The 15433-nt window shown below is 50.3% G+C and overlaps 5 protein-coding genes across 5 annotated transcripts; 3 read left to right on the top strand and 2 right to left on the bottom strand.

The window, feature by feature from the left end:
* Positions 1–383: 383 nt before the first annotated feature.
* On the top strand, positions 384–2221 carry N7515_004456 (phosphotransferase family protein; the record flags this gene model as incomplete). The annotated part of the gene is made up of 5 exons (XM_056665200.1): positions 384–516; positions 565–864; positions 917–1035; positions 1067–1277; positions 1326–2221. The coding sequence occupies 5 exons, from the start codon at positions 384–386 to the stop codon at positions 2219–2221; spliced, it is 1659 nt and encodes a 552-aa protein (XP_056522150.1).
* A 1778-nt stretch (positions 2222–3999) lies between these two features.
* On the bottom strand, positions 4000–6924 carry N7515_004455 (putative ARID/BRIGHT domain protein (SWI1); the record flags this gene model as incomplete). Its single annotated transcript, XM_056665199.1, has 1 exon — positions 4000–6924. The coding sequence occupies one exon, from the start codon at positions 6922–6924 to the stop codon at positions 4000–4002; it is 2925 nt and encodes a 974-aa protein (XP_056522149.1).
* A 2554-nt stretch (positions 6925–9478) lies between these two features.
* Positions 9479–11021, top strand: rpt3 (proteasome regulatory particle base subunit RPT3; the record flags this gene model as incomplete). Its single annotated transcript, XM_056665198.1, has 6 exons — positions 9479–9633; positions 9687–9728; positions 9789–9887; positions 9945–10231; positions 10283–10946; positions 11003–11021. 6 exons carry the CDS (start codon positions 9479–9481, stop codon positions 11019–11021), a joined length of 1266 nt encoding a protein of 421 aa, XP_056522148.1.
* A 1185-nt stretch (positions 11022–12206) lies between these two features.
* On the top strand, positions 12207–13571 carry N7515_004453 (uncharacterized protein; the record flags this gene model as incomplete). Its single annotated transcript, XM_056665197.1, has 4 exons — positions 12207–12311; positions 12366–12516; positions 12574–13228; positions 13283–13571. 4 exons carry the CDS (start codon positions 12207–12209, stop codon positions 13569–13571), a joined length of 1200 nt encoding a protein of 399 aa, XP_056522147.1.
* Positions 13572–14696: 1125 nt separating this feature from the next.
* N7515_004452 (uncharacterized protein) lies at positions 14697–15401 on the bottom strand (the record flags this gene model as incomplete). Its single annotated transcript, XM_056665196.1, has 1 exon — positions 14697–15401. One exon carries the CDS (start codon positions 15399–15401, stop codon positions 14697–14699), a length of 705 nt encoding a protein of 234 aa, XP_056522146.1.
* Positions 15402–15433: the final 32 nt, after the last annotated feature.

Raw genomic sequence — 15433 nt, 5'->3', positions numbered from 1 at the left:
CTCATTCTGTACTTCTCTACCGTAGTCTTGCCAGCCAATACGCACTGTTACTGGGCTTTACCTTTTTGCCTACTTTACGGACTATTGTATTCAAAATTAACCCGAGATAGCCATAGTACTTCTACGCTTATTCCTTCCTTCAATGAAATGCTAGGCAAGTGAAAGTGATACAAATTCTCGGCGATTTAGATATTATAAAAGGGGTGGTGCCTCTCTATCAGGACCCTGGTGGCCGGGTATGAATAATACTTCTTCGCCGGTTATGGGTTAGCGTTCCTCGGAGTAACATCGGTCCGACGATGGGCGCTCAAGCTGACTTGGCAGGCAACACAGGGGAGCTTACCACCTGATCTGATTTAGAAGAGCCCCATTTGAGACACCACATGTCTTTGCTTTCTGCAAGGCTGGCATTGGACGACGTTCTAAGCTGGTTGTGCGAAATGCTTTCTCTCATTAGAAAATTCTCAAAATCGTGTTATGGCCAGCTGGAAACACCTCTATCGATAACTTGTCGAGGTAAGAGGGCAACTTTGTTTTGAAGATAGTCACTGAAGATTCAAGCAGGCATGCCGGTCACGCGTGAGGATCTTTTCGCTTACACCAATGGCCATTTCCTTGTCGATGAAGAACATCAGTTTAGCCGACGATATGTCCGGTTCGACTTAGACGCGCTTTGCAGTACGGCTGCCCTGGTCGGAGGAGATTCCAGCCGCGTGACTGCTATTGATAAAATGGAAGGGGGGTTCAGCAAGGCTTTCCTGATAAAAAGGGCAAATGGAACGGATGTGATTGCCAAAATTCCGTGCCGCATTGCTGGCCCGTCGTCATTAACAACGGCTGGTGAAGTGGGAGTTTTAGAATATGGTGTGTGATGTCCAGCTGCGGGGACTCGGTTCACTAAGATTGTACAACCCAGTCAAGAGACACACTGCCATTCCTGTGCCTCGTGTCCTTTCTTGGTCGTCTGATCGCTCAAACCCCGTGGGTGCCGAATATATCGTCATGGAGAAAGCTCCTGGGATTCCTCTGTTTCAAGTTTGGGGCACTATGACGGAATTTTGAAAAGCTGCAGCTGATCAAGAATTTGACCAAGCTTGAGGCTCAGTTGGCGACGATTAAATTCCCCTTCTACGGAGGACTGTACCTTCGGACAGATACGAGCAGGTCAAACAGGCCCCTTGATGGTGATATTGATCCATCCCAGTCTTTTTCCATTGGACCTTCTTGCGACCGGGCTTACAATACCGATATGACGCTGGAATTTAACCAAGGGCCTTGTACGTTACCACCACCACTTGATACTCCGCATGCTGAACTTTACATAGGGAATTCGGTTTCAGACCTGGGAATATCAATTGCCGAGCGAGAATTGTTTCTAATATCAAGAGGAGGCCAACAAAGTCAGTCAAACTATTACAGAGGAACTTTTGAGCAACAAAGCCAGCTCTTGGAAGTCACCATGGCCGTTATGAAGCTCTTAGACGCAAACGAATTATTGAAGAAAGCTTCCCAGCCTACTCTGTGGCACACTGATCTTCATATGGGAAATATTTTTGTCAAGCCAGACGAGTGTTCAAAAATAGTTTCCCTCATTGATTTCCAGTCAACGACTGTGCTTCCCGCATTTCTCCAAGCCCAGTGGCCGATATTTCTACGGCCTCCACAGAATTACGATTACGTGAGGGGAATATTTCAACCACAGCTGCCGGAAGATTTTGACAAGCTTGATGAAGAGAGCAGAATTATTGCTCTGCGTGAATGGTCCCAAGTAAAATTGGCGAAGGCTTATGAGGTGTCAACCTATCTTGAAGACAGGGTAGCGCATGATGCCATGAGCGTACCTCGTGTCTTCCGAGAACTGTTCATCCGATGCGGGGAAGTTTCTGAAGTGGGCATCGTTCCGCTTCGTGCATGCTTGATAGAAATATGTCAAAATTGGGCAAACCTTGGTTTCTCTGGGGAGTGCCCTTATTCATTCAGCCAAGCAGAACTTGACGAGCATGAACGACAGTTCGCTGAATATCAGGCTTGGTATGAGGTTCGAATGCTTGCTGAAGAGTGCCTTGATACCGATGCAGAAGGGTGGATTGCGCCGCAATTGGATATCAACGAGAAGAGAAGGCAGAACGAGGAGCTTATGGCTTTGTATATTGAAAAGGTGGCCGGAGAGAGATCTGCGAAGGAGGCGAAGGCCATGTGGCCTTTCTTTACTGAGACTTGAATATGATCGGTATTACACTCCGCGTCTGTGCACAGAAGGCGTGATTTCCGCAAGAAAAGGCCGAGTTGAAGATCACGTAATTATTGTGGTTTCATGTATCTACTCGCGACAAGTGAAAGGTGCTAATCAGAGGGACGTTCGATCGCTAGACTAGGTAAATATACCCTCGATGTCAAGTCGTTTTTGACAAAGAAACGCCTGAAAAGGTCTTCGGGATATGGTGTTTGTCGGCACTCATAGAACACGGAACCGGGGATAGGGGAAGACGAGAATTTGAAGGGATTTGATTCCAGCTTTGCCATTTGCGTGGAATTGGAGTCTCCTTTATAGATGATTGTCGCCCGGGAGGGCAGCTCCTGCAACCCAGACCACTGTATCCCAGAACGCGATCACGCTGATTTCACAATCCACAATCACGAGCTTTAGTTTATCGGCAACAATTCCTGCCACCCTCGCTGATGACCCTTGTGATGCATGCCCACACTAGTCATCAGCCCGTTATCAGCCCGTTCGCCATTCGATAGGTGACGGTGGGATTATGGCATGGTTTTCGCAGTCGCAGTCCCGGCGCGTGCCAGAAGATGCAGCATCGACCGAGGTCAGGGGGCGTATGCGGTATTTTCGCTATTGGCCTATATCGCCGGGCCGTGCTTTCGAAGATTCGTCGACGGGGTGTAGAGGAACCGGAGAGACCGATAATGACGACAACTGGGCGCCACGGTATTCCGGACCAGGCAAACGAGAGCCGTTCTGTGACGCCAGGCGCTGTGCAATGTAACCTCAGATGGGGCGGACGGAGCGGGGCATAGGGCGTCGAGGGTATACTGGCACTTTGCAAATGCGAAGCAAGCCGGCGCAATCAAAGACGAACAAGGCACAGTGGTGGAGGAAGACCTAGAGAGCTCCGTAGCATGATGGTTTGGGAAGAAGTAGGAGCATCGACACGAAATCACACCAACGCGGCTGCGAGCTAGATCATCCCAGCGATTCTGCTCCTGGGTGACTGCTCATTCCAGGGGCGAGAACGAGCCGGGCGTTGGATCGAGCGGCATCTCTGGTAAAATGAAAGGGGCAGTGCGTCGGGCTGAAAGCCAAGGCACAGTGGTCGGTGGGCGCCAGGGTGAAAGAAAGGGGGCGGCGATGAGTGCAAGATAGAGGAGTTGAAGGGAGGGAGAAGAAGGAGAAAGGAGAGCGAGAGGGCGAGGTCGTGTCTTTTATGTCGAGGCGACGGAGGGAGAGGTGACAAGACGGTGTATTAGGGCGCTAGGCCGGGAACGGCAAAACTAACCGGATGCAGTAAATCACAGGTCCCATTATTACAGATATTATAGTCAAAAGTATGCGACGAAGCAAGAGCACATGACACAGGTGGCCTTTCATTCCGCTACATGCATGCTCATTCAACGTGGGTGGCCGAGTCAAAGTATGACCCAACAGTAGACCGATGCGATGTGATCTGATACAAGATCACGAAGCTATTGAAAGGCCAATTGGACTTGATGCAATATCAGTATCTCTCGATTTCTATCGAGGGTAGGTTGAGAATTGTACACTGAAGCAGAGCAGAACGCTATCTCACCAGTCAATAAAACATGAAAACCCCTTTCACCACCAGCACCTAGAAGACAGTAATAAGAGAGAGAGACAGGCGACATGAGTACAAATGACATGAGAGAAAATGAAGATGGTCGTAGATGCTACGTGAGAGGAATACGCCGACATCCTCCCAGACATAATGGGCACGAACAAACCCGTTACAGGTTTCATGTAAACATCATTTACTCCGCCAACCGAGCATATGTGAGCAGCTGGCGAACGACACCACCGTCAATGTTGGGGAGGAGGAGTGCGCCTAGTAGGCTCTCTTTTCGGGGGAGAATTCCAGAGGGAATGTTGAGGGGGAGGGAGTTGTCGAGTTGCTTTGATTTTTCAGCGAGTCGGCGCAGGATGCCTAATCCGCGGTTGACAATCGAGCTGAAAGCGTATGCGTCAGCCTCGGCCTGGCCCCGTTGTCGCACGTTTATTTGGGGAATACGCTCTGTGCACAGAGCGCAGGAAAGTCGGAGAAGATGGACCGCAAAGCCATCGACCGACTCAAGCCATGCTTTGGCAAGGGTGCCATCGGCGAAGGTGGTGAGGACATCCGCCGATAAAAGGCCCTGCATCAAGAACACTTTGCGCGCATCCACCACGGCCATGGGCTTCTTGTCAGGAACGCAAGAGATGGCAAGACCAAAGGCGCGGGTTAACAACTCCGGCTGCGCAGGTGCAGACCCATCACCAGAGAAGATGGCCTTGAAGTAGGTTCGGTTCGGGTCATCTCTAGCCAGCATTTTGGCAAGTCCATCAACCGCAGCCGGGGTGTATCGGTCAACCGAGGAGTTGAATGCCGTGAACATCACTTTGCCGGAGGGCGACGAGGTGGGTTCGGGGGAGAATGCCAGCAGGAACGTCAAAAGATTCAAAGCTTCCTCCTTGCCGGGTATTTGAACAGCATGCGCCAGGTTACTCAGCAGAATAACTCCATCCTTCATCATATCCAATGTGTTGCGGCTCGTCCGCAGGAACATCTTGCGGGTTCCCATGTAGCGGAAAACGTCGGAAAACAGCTGTGCGACTGGAGGAATACCAAGAGGTGAGAAATTCGTTTCGCTGAACGAGAAGTTGCGCAGAATGGTGGTAACACAGATGAGCCGGTCAACGGCCCGGTCCAGTTCGTACTCGATACTTCCAAACTCAGGAACCTCTGCAATTGATGTGTTTTCGGACTGGCAGTCTCGAATGACTTCTGCATAGGAACGTAATTGCACAGTATCGGAGTCTTCGGTGGTGTGTTCCGCTAAAAAGTCGACCTGATCCTCAGCGCAGTCAACCAGGCTCTCTACCAGGTCATCACAGCTCTCCAATGATAGTTGAAGGGATGGTTCCCCGGAGAGTGTGGTAAGGGTATCAAGTGCAACTCGGACCTCGGCGGTAATCCCGGATTTCAGAGCCATTGTCAGCGCGTGGAGATCAACAAGTCCCAGTTCCGCAAAAGTCGGCACGCCTGGCTTTAGCCGCGAGATATCGTCGCCAAGCTGGTACATCTCATCAACAATAATGGGCCCATGCAGGCGACTTCCTGTCATAACCATTGGCTTAAAGGTCTCCCCAATAGGTCGTTTCACTAGCTGTTCCGGTTTTTGCTCTTGGTGTACTGGCTGCTGTTGGCTAGCAACTGGCGTAGATCCCTTCCCGGATTGCGAGGGGGATGGAGCGACAAACTGTCCAGTAGCGGCATCAGTCGGTTGGACCGGTGGTTGCGATGTCCTGGAAACGCTTGGCCGATGCCCGGCCTGGGCTGGCCTGCTCTGGCTTCTTGCGTGTGTCGGCGTCGCAAACCCATTCATTGCATTCCCTGGGGTATTATGATGTACTGGTGTGCTATTGTGGGGAGACTGTGCGATGGCTTGAGCTTGCTCAAAGCCTTGGGTCGACTTCAAAGAAGGAGACTGAAATTGACTAGGCTGCCGCGGCAACCCGCCTGGCTGTTGTTGCTGCATGTCCATCTGCTTTTGATGCGAATTGATGAGGTAAGCTTGCTCGTAAGGCGCCAAGTTTCGTGAGTAGTGACCTTGCACCTCTTGGGCGGCCGTGGGGTACTGCATCTGGGGAAATGAGAGCTGATGGGCAACTACCGGCCACATGTTTCCTCCTGTGACCTTTTTCGATCCTCCCATCTTCATCACTGTTGCGTAGAGATGAAAGAGGTTGATATGACGACCAGCTACCATGGGATTTAGATCCAAGGGCAGGTTTTGGCTCATCATGAATTTTTGCAGGTTTCGAAGGAAGGTTTCCGGATTGTTGGACTTCGCCATATTTGACTGCATGTTTTGCGGCATCTGACCCATTCGCCCCACGGCCTGCTGCTGAGTCGGTATCTGATTGATGGCCCCAGGCCGTCCAGCCATGGCAGCGTTGGGATTCAAGCGTGCCTGCTGCTGCATGGCTTGCAGCCGCTGCTGCTGATTCGCTAAAGCCTGATGATAATTATGGGGCAATTGCGGCATGCCGCCGAACTGCTGCGCCTGCATCGAAGGTTGAGGGCCCCCCGAGGTCATGCCGGGGCCTTGCGGCATACCACCGAACTGCTGCGCCTGCATAAAGTTGGCGTTCTGCGGCGTGTTCACGCGACTGCCGTGATCCGACTGCGACGGGGACATATGGGGTCCAGGGTGCGGGCCAGCGGGCGAGAAAGGACTCGGAGATGCCGTTCCCATGCGGGCGCTTTGCTGATCGAAGTCCTGCATGATGGGTGACTGGGTTACATTGGGCGATGCTCCTTGTTGAAGATGTTGGTAAGGCGTAGGGTGTTGTTGGAATTGCGTGTTGCCATTCGGGGGTCCTTGATAACCCGGATAGGGCACCTGGTGAGGGGTCTGGGAGCGCGGCCCCGTTATACCACCGGGTGCTGGCCTGGGTGACATGGGCATGCCATCTTCTGGCCGTGCTCGCTTGGACGGAATGACTTGGTTTGGGTTATGGAAGCCTGGGGAGGCGTTTCGCGGCACGCCATTGTTGAACATGCGCTGGAATTGAGATGGATCCTGGGGGGTAGGAGATCCACGCAGGAAAGCAGTAGACGGATCTATTGTGGATTGATGAAAGGCGCCATTATCCTGGCCAGGAATATTCGAGGCATCGGCAAGCCAGGCATTCATGTCGAGCGGTTTTGCCAGCCCATCCACCTGGGGCGAGTCAGCATCACATCTATATACGCGCCATCACAAAAGATGTATAGCAGCATCATGTCAAGAGAGAAAGTATGGAATGATCAGGAAGACGCGTTGATGTTTGGATGGAGTCGCGTGTAGACCCGGTCGCGACACACGGCACAGGAAAGGCAAGAGGGTGGTGAGGAAAGAACGACCCTCCATCGAGATAAAGATAAAATGAGGGGAATGAGGGGAATGGGAATTAAGGTACATACCGAGAAGGCTGGAGTGACTTAAATCCGCTTTTTGGACGGATGACTGAAGCCGGGTCCCGAAATCAGCTGGCACAGATGGGGATATGAAGGAGACAAGAGGTTGGACGGATGGAGGTCACGTGTAAGAAGTGTGTTGTGGCCTAAGGCAACAAACCACGGAAAACGGGAGGAAAGGGGAAGGTGCGATATGAAGGAAGGGGGGAAGGTGGGAAGAGGCTGGAGATAGTGGCTGAACGTCAGTAAATTGCGAATAAGAAGCGTCACTGATGATCTAACAAAGCCAAGATAATAATGACAGCTCCCTCAGAAACCATAGACAAATGAGGGCTACAGGACAAGGGCAATGGAAGGGGGGTGTAATCTGGGAAGTATTGAGGGGGTGCGTGGCCACAACCAAAATAATAGTAGAATAGCGCAAATAATGGGGGAGGGGAAGACCGAAAATAATCGATTTAAACAGTAACAATGGGCGTACCTACCAGTTCACCAGAGTCCGTTCAGTTAGGGATGAAAGGGGGAGTGGAGAGAGGAGAATGAGGGAAAATTACTGACAGGTCAGAGGAGGGTACCGGCGAAACCTTCCCCTACCTGTTCCCGGTTACTGTTTGTGTTACTGTTGTGTTAGAATTCTGTTCACTTTCGTTATTTTCTGTTCTCTGTTCTGTTAGTTCTTTTTTGCTTCATCCTTTTTTTCTTTTCATGTCGCTTTTTGCATTTTTCTGTTTCTGTTTGGTTTTGTCTTGGGGTTTCCATTGATTTTGGTATTCCCCGCTAGTCTGCCGGGTGTACCGTGTGGCCAGCCTCAACCTGCATAAGAGACTGACCATAGAAAGAGAATAAGGAAAAGGAAAAATATGACATGGAGTAGGGGGAACGGAATATAAAGGAGGAAGCTCTTGAGTAAAAGAAGAATAAAAGAAAAGAAAGAAAAAAAAACCTCCATCTTGTCCCCTCGGGTGTTGTAAACCATCTAAACGATGATCCATTCCAACGGTCTGGCCCAGTCAGGTTAGATCATATACTCCCCAGGCCCGTGATCTGAGGCTATCAGCCACCCCCCGTGATAAATTTCGAGAGGCAGATAGCCATAGATATTGAAGACATAATGACATTTGAGAGGGTTACAAGTTCTGAGGGGAAAGAAGGAGGGGAAATATTGCAAAGAGAAGAAAAAAATGATTCACGAGCTATGACGGTGACCAGTGGGCGGCTCTCCTTATATAAAGCTCGGACTAGCGTCTGATTTTCATGTTGATGTGCGCCCAATCCTCCGAAAGTCACCAGTCGAAGTCAACAAGAGGGTTCCCGAGTGAACCCCTCGTGCAAGGATCCGACTAGATCCGCATGGGAAAATGGATGATGGCTCTGGTGCCTGTCCCACCTACCGTGTGCCGGTCTACTCCACCGCAAGAGATGATTGGATCAATTTTGTTCATTTCACTTCTGTAGGGCTTGAGAACGGGTTGAGGCTGTGGCTTCCCAATGGCAGTGATGCTCGTAACTGTCTCGAAGGCCTTTGCGCATGATGGTCCAATCTGATATTTCTCCCGAGTGATGAACTGGATCAGCTGTTCCCCCGAATTGGCGATGTGCTAGGTGCGTCATCCCCTTGAACCTCACTGGATGAAACAAATACAGACAAAAGAGAGCAAAATCATCGTCATTGGCTGTGGTCGGTCTCGTTGGGTCTGCAGCAGCCGCTAGCGTCTGACGATAGATGCGGATTGATACACTCAACTCGAACAGATAAATGTACTGGACACTACATAGTTCGGAGTACCTGGTCCGCATATGATTACACGATTATGGGGGCGATAAAAGAAGTTTTTAGGAAGTTGCGTAATGTATCCTCATAACTCAATTTCGCTGAGATCCATGGCCATGGTTGGGAGTTGAAGGGCGCTTGCGAGTTACCGTATCGTCAATTGCCACAATCTCCAAGAATGATTGATGAAACCTGCCAGCTAAAGCATAACCAACCGAGTTGTCCCTGGACCCTCATGATATATTATCATTTGTGGCCCTGCCGCCCTCAATATATCCAAACAAATCTAGCAAAACTTACAAATAGTTAACTTAGAGGTTGATGGACAAGGCCCGTGGAGATCACGTGATGAATTAGCTTCCCGGGCCATAGCATCGAAAGCTCCAGATGGCTGGCCTCTGAAACCCTTCACACAGCGCGTCATTCACCAACCACCATCTTCAAAGCACATTCTCTATCCACTGCCAGCTGATATACACACTCTTCTCGCATATTCATCTCGCCGTCCAAATTATTCATCATGGGAGACGTTGCCGTGGAGAACCCGGTGAACGTCACGCCTCTCACCAAGCCAGGCGCACTTGACGCCCTCGCCAACTTGGACTCACTTGATGGCACGGGTGCTGATGAAAATGATGAATATGCAACCCTAAAGAGGCTACAGAGACATCTAGAGTATGTGTGATCGCGTCTGTTGGATAAAAGGTCGGGGCTGACGTCGAACCCAGGTATATCCAACTGCAGGAGGAATACATCAAGGATGAGCAGAGGTATGAATTTTTGAAATCCAGGAGATTCGAATCAGTGTCTAATTGCTCCGCTATTTACAGGAGCTTGAAGAGAGAGCTGGTGCGCGCACAAGAAGAGATCAAGCGGATACAGAGTGTCCCGTTGGTCATCGGACAGTTTATGGAGGCTATCGATCAGAAGTATGCACATCACTACTTGACTGATAGATGAAATGCTTGCTAATCTGGTATATAAAGCACCGGGATTGTGCAAAGTTCGACCGGTTCCAACTACGTCGTCCGTATTCTCTCTACTCTCGACCGCGAGAAGCTGAAGCCTTCATCCTCGGTTGCCCTTCACCGTCACTCCAATGCCCTTGTCGATATTCTTCCTCCCGAGGCCGATTCGTCGATCGCGATGCTGGGTGAAAACGAGAAGCCCGATGTGACATACGCAGACGTCGGTGGTTTGGATATGCAGAAGCAGGAGATTCGGGAAGCTGTCGAGCTGCCTTTGACGCATTTCGAACTTTACAAGCAAATCGGTGGGTATTGGTGGATACATTGCGGATGATCGCCCTGCTAACGAACTGCAGGTATTGATCCTCCCCGTGGTGTGTTGCTCTATGGCCCTCCTGGAACAGGAAAGACCATGCTAGTCAAGGCCGTGGCCAACAGCACAACTGCCAGCTTCATTCGTGTCAACGGATCAGAGTTCGTACAGAAGTACTTGGGAGAGGGACCTCGTATGGTCCGCGATGTGTTCCGAATGGCTCGTGAGAACTCGCCATCCATCATCTTCATTGACGAGATTGACGCAATCGCCACGAAGCGTTTCGACGCCCAGACCGGTGCCGATCGTGAAGTCCAGCGTATCCTTCTGGAGTTGCTGAACCAAATGGATGGTTTCGAACAAAGTAGCAATGTCAAGGTTATCATGGCCACCAACCGAGCCGATACTTTGGATCCCGCTTTGTTGCGTCCTGGTCGTCTAGACCGAAAGATCGAGTTCCCGAATCTGCGTGATCGCCGTGAGCGCCGCTTGATCTTCACAACCATTGCATCCAAGATGTCACTGTCCCCCGAGGTCGATCTCGATGCACTGATCGTGCGTAATGACCCGCTGTCTGGTGCCGTCATTGCGGCAATCATGCAGGAGGCCGGTCTGCGGGCTGTCCGCAAAAACCGCTACAATATCATCCAGTCCGATCTTGAAGATGCTTACGCTGTGCAAGTCAAGACTGGACAGGACGATGACCGGTATGTATTTTGCTTGCTTTTTGGGTCTTTTCCTATTGCTAACTCGCTCCTCACAGCCCTGACTTCTATCGGTAAATCCTCGAGTATCTTGTTGGGTGGTTATCAGTGGCAAAAGCTTGGACTTCCTCACCCGTTGTATTACCATATAATATGCAGGCGCCATGTGTCACAATGTCTGGATAACTTGATTCATTAATGTGCATTCGACCCGACTCTTGAGCTTGTAAGCTGTAGATTCCCGTTACAACCTCACTGTTCCTCACGTTTGCTCCATGATCAGAGCAGAAGCTTGAACATGTGTAAGTTGACGGCCTTAGGTATCATGGATGGAACTAGGTTGGTAGGGGCTAGGTTTGAAGGTAGGTAGGTAGGTACCTATGGCGATCACGATATATATATACCAGTGTGTAGGTCCATACTCGCTTAGGTTACAGATGTTGACGGGACCATTGGATGTACCTACCTAAGCACAGAGATTCCAAGGTTGGAATCTGAATTGCGAATCTAATGACCAGACCATTGCAGGTGGAATAAGTCCTCCAGACTCCTGATTTGGAAAAGAACCTTGTTGTCATACCGACGGGAGCAGGTACAACATCCATCTAAGATGATTTTGCCCGCGTAGCCCGAGCGGTATTAGACACCTCGGCTGATCCCTTGATCCAAGAGCGGGTATCTCTTCCACGCCGATCTCCAGGCTAGTCGATGGACGCCTGCAAATTCACATGCGTAAAGTCCATATCGACACACATATGAGCAACCTGTAGAGTGGCACAGCAGGGCACGCTGTCTCCTTTGTAGAACGGCCACATCATGAGCACGGCTTTTCGCCACATCAGGTATCTTGCAGCTGCCAGGTACAGCGGGAGGGGGTGTCTGCCGACCAGTCTGATCATTCCGTCAATGGCGCTAACCACCGCCAGGCACCAGCCCAAAGCACATCCCCTGCTCAGATCTTATATTGCATAACTGAAAGAGATTAGGATAGGTAAATAAGAAGAAATATCTTAAAATGCATGGAGGAAATAGCCCGATCTCTGATAATCAGGGAATTGAAGTCTGGATTTCGGTAGCCTGCGAGCATGTCATGGGGATCACCCAAAGTAGTTAGTGTGACCCTCCCGCTTCCGTCATCGTCTCTCCAGCCTCTCCACTCCTCCCCCCATCTGGCCCTTATCTCCTCTCTCTTCTCCATCCTCACAACATCCCATTCTCTCTCTCTGCATACAACCAATACAACTTTCTTTATCATCATCTTGAATGATGAAGTCATTCACTCTCCTAACAGCTTCGGCGTTGTTGGGCAGTGCTGCCGCCGAGGTTCACAAGCTCAAGCTCAACAAGGTCCCTCTGTCCGAGCAACTGGTAAGACTTATCATCAACACAATTGTCAACATCCGGATACTAACTGATTGACAGAGCACCCACAACATCGATGCTCATGTCGCCAATCTAGGTCAGAAATACATGGGTATTCGCCCTGAGAAGCACCAGGACTTGTTTCACGACACTTCTCTGAAGCCTGCTGCTGGCCATGACGTGCTGGTTGACAACTTCCTGAATGCTCAGTGTATGAATAATTCCTAGCACACTTCAATCTTCTGGGCACTGGCACTGACATTTCTAGACTTCTCTGAGATTCAGATCGGTACTCCTCCCCAAACCTTCAAGGTTGTCCTTGACACCGGTTCCTCCAACCTGTGGGTCCCCTCATCGTCGTGCAGCTCTATTGCCTGCTTCCTTCACAGCAAGTATGACTCGTCCTCTTCGAGCACTTATGAGAAGAATGGCACCGAGTTTGAGATCCGCTACGGATCTGGCAGCCTGAGCGGCTTTGTGTCCAGGGACACTCTCCAGATCGGTGACTTGAAAGTCAAGGGCCAGGACTTTGCTGAGGCTACGAACGAGCCTGGTCTGGCCTTTGCCTTTGGCCGCTTTGATGGTATTCTCGGCCTCGGCTATGACACCATCTCTGTGAACAAGATGGTCCCTCCTTTCTACAACATGATCAACCAGAAACTCGTTGATGAGCCCGTGTTTGCTTTCTACCTTGGTGATGCCAACAAGGAGGGTGACAACTCCGAAGCCACTTTCGGTGGTATTGACGAGAGCCACTACACCGGCGAGCTGATCAAGATTCCCCTCCGTCGCAAGGCGTACTGGGAGGTCGAGCTCGACTCCATTGCCCTCGGTGACAACGTTGCCGAGCTGGAGAACACCGGTGTCATTCTGGACACTGGTACCTCTCTCATTGCCCTGCCTTCCACTATGGCTGAGCTCCTGTAAGTTGGTCCTTGACTTGTTCTCCGATGACCTTCTGCTAACCCATTACATAGGAACAAGGAGATTGGTGCTACCAAGGGCTTCACTGGCCAGTACAGCGTTGACTGCGCCAAGCGTGACTCACTTCCCGAGCTCACCTTCACTCTGGCTGGCCACAAGTTTGCTATTGGTCCTTACGACTACATTTTGGAGGTCCAAGGATCCTGCATCAGCAGCTTCATGGGCATGGACTTCCCCGAGCCCGTGGGTCCCCTGGCGATTCTGGGAGATGCCTTCCTGCGTCGCTGGTACAGTGTCTATGACGTTGGCAACAACGCCGTTGGTCTGGCCAAGGCCAAATAAGTGCCTCATGCCTGATGGTCTCGTGAGTTGTGAATATCAAAGAACTAGGTGACACCATGAGATCGCTTCGTATATACTCGCGGTTTACGTGGATTGAACTTATGGTCCCATAGCACACTCCATTCACCAATTGCTACAAGCGGCATGTTGATTGAGCTGTGTGTTTGTCTTTGCTGGCACAGCCTCATCTCGAGGCTTGTCGCTCATTGGTACTGCAAATTGATATCTTTATTGGCTAAGATCTAGTAATTGCATTTTATGAACTTTTTAAAGACAATTCTCCTAAAGTCCTTTCACCTGCGTCAATTCAATCGCTCGGCAAATAAACTTCCCATCTGGGTGACAACCAATTGGTTGGAGCTTATGCTGAAACAATCATCGGCAGCCGCACCACCTGCCCGTAATAAAAAGGAAAGTTTTGCCTTCGTCATACATATACCCAAGGTAAGAGCTCCTTCACCCTCACCTTCACCCTCACCTTCACCCTCACCTTCTCAACATCCCAAACCCCACTACCATAACACCCATCTCCAACGCACCTTCAATGTCGTCCTCATACTCATCCCCAAGTTGCGACGATTGAGACACGTTGCGTTGATTGGAATGGTTCATCTGCGTTAAAGAGCATTGTATACCGATCAGAAAACTTCCTGCCACCATAAAAGGCTTTCATGATCACTTTCTGGTATTAAGATGGAGATGCCAGAAGCCGATGACAGGAAGAAGCCATTGCAGCCGGTGATATGTCTCTGAACTCTCCAACCTCTGTCTGGGGCATACCTAGCCGGATAGGATTCCATGTTTTCTAAATCACCGTATACGGGATGTAGTCGCTCTTGAAAAGCGGGCTGTTCATCGAGGTCTGGCTGCTTCAGAAACATGTTCTCTGTTACCCTATAGCTTCCGGTCACTGTGGCTTCATCCTCCAATATGGAACCATAGTGACATGCTCAGTTCGAATGCATGAGATGATATCAAACTGTGGCATCGGTGGATCATGGACGCGCCTTGCGTCGAATGTTATTACAGAAATGACACTGTACATGACAACGAAACCCGTCACGTATATAGATACCTACCATACAGACACCTCCATCTGAGTACATGGCGCCTTCTTCGAGTTTCTTAATGTGTGATAGCACATTCCGTGACTCCCAGACCGTCAAGCACCTCTATGGTGCGTCGATCAGCGCCCATGTGTTGAAGATATAGTCCCAGCATACGTGCAAAGTGGTTTGCGGTGTCCTTGGATGATTTCAGCAGCAAGATCGATGCCAGCATCACAAGATAGCTCTCCTCTTCCTTGCGTATGAAGCCGTTACTTTTGGCAATGGTATTGGAGGCTAGTTCGGTCATCAGGTTCATGAACAGTGGCGCACGCTCCGAGAGCTCCTTTGCCACCATTGACATGTCTATGTCTTTGAAATCCTCATCTGCCTTCCACCGGCCGAATGTGGACGACCGTCGTAGCTCATCGAATTCTGCGCGTATTCCCTGGACTAAATAAGTTGTCGCAACGTCTATAACATCAATCGTGATAGGATCATTTCTTAGATCTTTGATTGTGGCTTCCTTGTCGTCCGTAAAGAACACTCGTAGGATATCCACTATTTTTCTGGCACGTTGCTTTCCCCTGGCGCCATTGTTGTGATTGCTCCAGTGTTTGACGAGCTGAGGAAAGGTCCAACTCCATTTTTGGAGCAATTTAGCGACATGGGAGACCCTTTCATGTACGCGGTTGCGGCAATGTGGACGGTCATCGGTTGTGTCTTCCTCGCCAACTTCGGTTAACCGCGGACGCTTTGATCTCGACGAATTTGACTCAGGCATAGTATGATCGTGATGGATGTGAAGAAAAAGAC

This window comes from Penicillium bovifimosum (genome assembly GCF_028826915.1).
Source record: "Penicillium bovifimosum strain IBT 22155 chromosome Unknown utg000004l_segment0_segment0, whole genome shotgun sequence".
In the NCBI taxonomy this organism is placed as follows: Eukaryota; Fungi; Ascomycota; class Eurotiomycetes; order Eurotiales; family Aspergillaceae; genus Penicillium; species Penicillium bovifimosum.
This window is presented reverse-complemented; position numbering and strand designations above follow the sequence as displayed.